Here is a 6,129-nt window from a genome sequence, read left to right as displayed (position 1 = left end):
CTAAAACATTTATTTAACTCATTCCTACCAAATTTTCAACATACAGTGACCTAATACTCGGATGAATAAGATATAAATTCATATGTAATATAACTTGTTACATGGAAATAAATTTCTCTGTAAGCCAACATGTCACTTACAAGAAATAAAATCTAAATGATAGCTCCGACCTGATGGAAAGCCCTTATGGGTTTGAATGAGACGATAGCCATTAAGATAGCATCTCTAAGCTATGTAAAAAATCTAGCTTATATGTCTAAATTAAATTAGTACAGTCATAGGGAACTGATGTATTTCCTGTATTTTATGAGGGAAACTCTTAAAATGTCTGATTTACTGTATTTTCTAACTTGCACCATAAAAAGTATGGCAGGAGTGGCCTAAAAGTGCGATGCACAAGATCATGCAACACATAGATTTGAAGATAGAAATATATAGCCCCAGGCTAGTATTGTTTCATACAATGATGGTTTATCACTCTCATATTCTGTCATTAAAAGTTCCTGGCCTTATTGGCTGTTATATAAGCAGCTTTGATCACAACGGGAAAAAATGTAGGTGGTCTTAAATAAAGCTAGTTGGTATAACCATGTTAAAAACAGAAACTACTATGAGTTTATAGCTGAAATCCAACCATATAAGCACCAGAATTATGATTAGAAGGGCAATACTACTTCATCCTCATACTTCAGAACAGAAATACAAAAGCAAGATCCTAATTTAAGTAAACATTAGATTATATTAAAAGCTAATCAAAATTAGCAACTGTAATTCGTTAATAAATTCCTTAATAAGCAGAGAGCCACTAGGTAGAAATACGAGGTTAAATGAAGGGGCATATAAAACAAGTGATTGTAGAGAAATGCTAATCAAAAAACCAAAACCAGGGTACCTATCCGAGAACTAAGCAAATTTAGAGTCACTGCTCCAGGCTCCCATTCCTACAATTATCTATCCATATTCATGCTTTCTATTCAACCCTGAACGAATTATGTGTTAAATAAGAATCTAACCTAAAATGCTACACAGCTGAAAGCCCTCAAAGTTTAGTTCGGAACATTAAGTTGTGGAGACTGGCAGCTGGGTTGCCTCAAAATGGCTGTTCGAAGAATCCATGTCCCTTGCCTTCTGAAACTCTTCATCTGCATGTATTTTTTGAGTCGGTTCATGTACTTCTTTTACAGGCTCTGAAAGCTTCTCTTGGTCATAACTCTCTACTGGGATTTCTCCATCAATGACATTCTCGCTTGCATTTTCCAAATTATTGGGCTTTTCTTCATTCTCAACTACAGAATGTTTCTTGAGCGCCCCTTCATCAGGATGAATTTGTGGTTCGACCCCTGGTTTCTCATCTGGCTTCGCGGTTACTTCAGTTATTTCTTCAATTTTGGGTTCATCCACTTTTTCTTCTTTCGTAATTAAATCAGGGTTAACTTCACTGTCCTTTTGTTCTTCATTTTCCTGCTTCTCCCCTGGTTCACATATTACAGAATCCTTAAGAGCAACTTCTTCCCCTCCCTCCTCGGCAGCTTTCTTATTGTTGGCATCTTCAGAATCCCCTTGAGATTTCCTGGATCGCTTAGGTTTTTTCTTTGATTCACTTTCTGGGGTTTTGACTGGCGATTCCTTCACCTTTTCAGTAATCCTAGCTGATCTTCTCGTAGGAGTAGTTTCACCTATTAAAATTATTCTGATGTAAAAGATGTGACCTTGAAATTTTGGAGGAAGACAATTTATGGGTTACGATAAAAATGGCTAAAGTCGTGGCCTTTTAAGTACATTTACATTAAAAACCAGAAATGATCGGAAAGCTCTGGTCATTTTCATACTTTACCTGTGCTCCATTCAAAGTCAGTAATAGAAGGACCTCCTGGATTGGCTTTTAAGTATCGTTCGAGGAGCCGCTTCGTTTTGAATTCTTCGCCATTTGGAGCAACAAAAACGACTTCGTTCTTAGGAGTACCACTCTTCTTGGGAACGAGCTGGCAAAATACACCCAAAAGAGTACAGAAGATGAGCACAATACCTACAAACATTTGTTAAATCTTCTCTCGGGTTTAGTTACACTACGAAACAGTGCGAGTTATTTGAACTCCTAAACAGTCAGCTGAATCGGACTGATAAAATCCGCTGATTTCAGAGGCAGAAGTGACCCCTAAATGCTGCAAAGAAACCCTTGAACGAGCAGGAAAGTACCGTCAAGGAAAAAAAATTCTGTCAAATGAATCCTAAGAATCCTGTGTAATATTTATTAACAAGTGTAATCTCTTGTTCCGACCAGACCACATTAGATATATGTCCACAACGGGCTTTTGTCCTATGGTGAACTATATTGTACAGAAATCGTTTGGCGGGAAGATAAGAGTAGCTGTAGGGAAATGTAATAAAAAATAGGGAACCGCCATTATTCTTCTTGAATCAGCTCTAGTAAGGTAAAGCTTTCTTTCAACCACTTGGGTGAAAGAGATTAACGAGCGATTTCAGAAAACTTTAATCTTTTCGAACAGAGAAGCAAATCTACAGCTTTTCCCCAGAAAAAACCCTTAAATTCCACTACGGAAGCACTTCCGGGGCAGTGAAAAAGATGGAAAGAGAACAAACAACAAATCTTCCCAATTGGGTGTTTCCATTGTGGGAAAATGATGGGAAAAAAAAGGGCGGCAGAGCAGCCAATATTTAACGAAAAACCACAGAAAAATGGAAGATGGAGCAGAACAACTTTTTTCAGCCCTCTCTACTTAAAGAAAAAACGTAAAAGAGAGAAAAGAAGAAAATTTGTGCAGAAATACCTTCTTCTGCCATCCTGGCGGTGCTGCGAGCTCGCTGTGAGCACTTTCATTAGGGTTAGAAACCCTCTCACCGTCCATCTCTCAGTTTCAACTCAAACGAAACAAATCGACACCGCTTTGTACTGAAATTCTCACAATTTATCAACAGAGTTGCGGCGCTCCTTTGAATGCCGCGACACAATCGCTCGCGCAAAATGTGTCTAGACTGCTGATCTGGGCCATGCGATTAATCCAATGACTTCCGCACCGGGACTAAACTTTAGATTTCAAAGGAATTTGAGTAAATGATGACGAAATCATTGCAGCTTAAGCCTCTCGCACAACTTTCCATCTGGCACACTTTCCCCCAAAAATTATTGTCAGCTTTCTAACTCCATTTCCAACATAAAACATGATTGCAAAACACGATTAGTTCGTGCCAATTGTAGCTTTAAAACCGAGCTGTACTTTGCCGAGTGCCCATTTTGGATTTGCCCAAAAAGTTTCCAAGTTACCTGCCATTGCCAAGGAGAAGTTTGGGAGAAAGAGGCGGGAAGTAGTGAAATCCACTGAAAGCAATTTGTCGGATAAAGGAAAACCAAGGAGTAAATGGGAATGGACCATCCTTACACTTGTTGCCAATCGGGCGGGATTCATTGGAACAGAAAAGGCAAGGAACATATCAAATAAAATGTGCACACATGTCATCTTCACCTAGGTAGATTCTACCCCATGGCTTTTCAAGTGAGATTGGAGTAGGGAATAACTAAAAGGAGTTTCCACATAGTTTTCTTAAAATGAATTAGTGGAGGAATTTTCAAGAGAGATTGCAGTAGGTAATAACTAGAAAGAGTTTCCAAACAGTTTTCTTAAAATGAATTAATGGAGGAATTTTAACAATGTTCACAAGACTAGTAATCTAAGGCCTTGTTTGGCAAGCGAGATACGACTAGAATAGGCATCTATCTATTCTTGAAATCTCTGTATTTTTTGTTTGGGTGCAGCAGGCAGTAAGTAGGAATAGGCATACAATGGGAATACGTATTCCATTTTATGCCAAAAAAGAGAGTATTTCAATTCCACCTAAATAGGTGGAATTGGAATACTTATTCCTATTCCACATTTTTACTTTGTTAAAAACTAAAAAAATTTGGGTTCATCAAAAATTTGCTCGCTCAATTTTTTGGGTGCTCAAAATACAAATGTTGTAGCTCATTTCTTGCACAACTTCTCTGGTTTTGAGGTAGGGATTTGTTCTCTCTAGTTTGGAGGTAGGGATTTGTTCTTTATGGTTTTATATTGTTCTTTATCTCTAGATTTGTTCCTTATTAGCTTGTGCTCAGTTTCTTTCTTAATACGGGTGCGTAGATTAGATGAAACGGCTAGGTTAGAGCAGATGTGTAGTTTTTGGTTTGTTAAAATGTGACAAAATTTGATTTTGAAGTAGGATTAAATTGCAGTTGGCTAGTTATTTGGCTGTTTTGTCGTTGTGGCGTTGGACTCCAAGGTTGATCAATTTGCAGGTCAAACAACAGGAGACATCCTTATTCAAGGTAAACTCACTAAACTTTTTAAAAGATTTTCACGTTTATGGATTTTTATTAATATTTGTTTGTGTTATTTCATCTTTCTTTTCGGCTAAAACTAATTTTGGGCTTTGCCCCATTTTTGAAATGGAAACAATTAAGCTGTCTCTACCATGTTTTGGTAGTTTGCGTCTGCATCTGCACTTTAGGATGTTTGAGCCTTGAGGTGTAAAGATCAATGAATGAAATTAACAAATAAGGCTTCAAAACTCAAGATGCCCTATTTGAATTTTCATGGTGGTGGTTAATGTTAAGGCTTCAAAACATTAGACAAAAGTTCTTCATATTCGAGACAATCTAATAATATTGTTCCTCTTAATCTCTATCTCTATCTCTAGTAACTTTCTAAAGGATAATCAAGGCAGATTTAAAGTGATTATTAGAGTAAGTTGAATGGCGTACAATTAGGGCAAGTGTAAGGGTCTTATTGTTTTTTTTTATTCTAGATTGATTATACTCTGTTTCTAGGATGGAAATATTTTTTGTTTGCATTTGTGTCATTAGAGATGCTTTTCTAGTTGTGAATTAAATAGTTTTCTTAGTACCAATTTTGTTTGAATATGCATAGTATTTTCTTGCTAATCCAGTGCAATATTTACAATTTGAACAAATCTTTAAGTTTACGAGTTGTGTAGATTTGCAAGTTTTTTTCTCTCCTCCTACATTTAATTTCATGATCTATTTTATCCAGTGCTTTGTGGTACAAGTCTCAGTTGCACAGTCATGGTGAGAACTGAGAGGGTATTTCTCGATTCTCATTCAGGAATTTAATATGTTTGAATCTTCGGTTCTCTTTTTTCTATATAGTTTTCTGATTCTGTAGTGAATGATTGCTATAGACTCCAAGTCATGGTTGATGCTTGGATGGAATTTGTTTTATGATTTTGAATTGAATATTTCATTTTTAAGATTCTTAGAAAGGATTTTCTATTTTGTATACTCAAAGGTTTTAAGCAGGGATTAGTTTTAAGTGGACTAGTCCTCTTATAAGTTCCAAATCTTAAGCGAAATGTCCAAACTTAAAAATTATAGTTTAATTATAGGCTTTTATTGGTTAAATTATAAAAATATAGAGGAGGTGCCTTATAAAAAGTTGTCTTGGTTTTAACTCACATTAATGTGTAACAAGTTTATGCTTATTGTAGTTATAGGGTTTACACTTTACAGTTTATGTTCAAGCAAACATATACAAATGATTATAGGGTAACACATGTATTTACAAAATATTTAAATGTTTTCTCTTATATCAAGTGTTATTTTGCATTAATTAGTTTTTGGATGTTAATACAATTTTTTTCTTTATTTTTAATGTCTTGTCAAGTGTGTGTGCTGAATTTCATTTGGGGGATTTTCATTTTTGAATCCTTGGGTTTTAAAGTAGATTTGTCATTTTTCTAGGATTCTTGATAGATTAATTTTTGGTGTTCCAAATTAAGGATATCGTTTTCATCTAAGCATTTCTACCCACAATTGGGATATTTTAACAAAATAAGAAACTATTTTCAGGAATGAGTTCTCAACTTTCTAGATCAAGTTCTTATTTTTTCAATTGAATAAAAATATCCATCTTTGAAGTCATGGTTAGATATTCTCATGCATAAGTTTGCACTCTAGATTGGATTGATGTCTTCATGGATAGTTTTATTGGTATAGAGGGTAATTATATCCATCTTTCAAATCAAGGTCAAATAGACTCATGGAGAGTGAAGGTTTAGATTGGGACTGGTATCTCTATGGATTGTTTTATAGTTCTGGTTTGAATAAGCTCTTTAGGA

At 35.6% G+C, this 6,129-nt stretch overlaps 1 protein-coding gene across 1 annotated transcript; it reads right to left on the bottom strand.

The window, feature by feature from the left end:
- Positions 1-719: 719 nt before the first annotated feature.
- On the bottom strand, positions 720-3,395 carry LOC149530426 (uncharacterized). The gene is made up of 3 exons (XM_089809136.1): positions 2,790-3,395; positions 1,835-1,982; positions 720-1,676 (listed from the first exon to the last, which is right to left on the bottom strand). Exons 1-3 carry the CDS (start codon positions 2,865-2,867, stop codon positions 1,060-1,062), a joined length of 843 nt encoding a protein of 280 aa, XP_089665262.1. The 5' UTR covers positions 2,868-3,395; the 3' UTR covers positions 720-1,059.
- Between the last annotated feature and the right edge of the window lie 2,734 nt (positions 3,396-6,129).

This window comes from Cupressus sempervirens, chromosome 11 (assembly GCF_028749045.1).
Source record: "Cupressus sempervirens isolate cs-2001-9-10 chromosome 11, ASM2874904v1, whole genome shotgun sequence".
NCBI classification, from domain to species: Eukaryota; Viridiplantae; Streptophyta; class Pinopsida; order Cupressales; family Cupressaceae; genus Cupressus; species Cupressus sempervirens.
The sequence above is the reverse complement of the archived record's forward strand: the minus strand, read 5'-3'. Positions and strand labels throughout refer to the sequence as shown.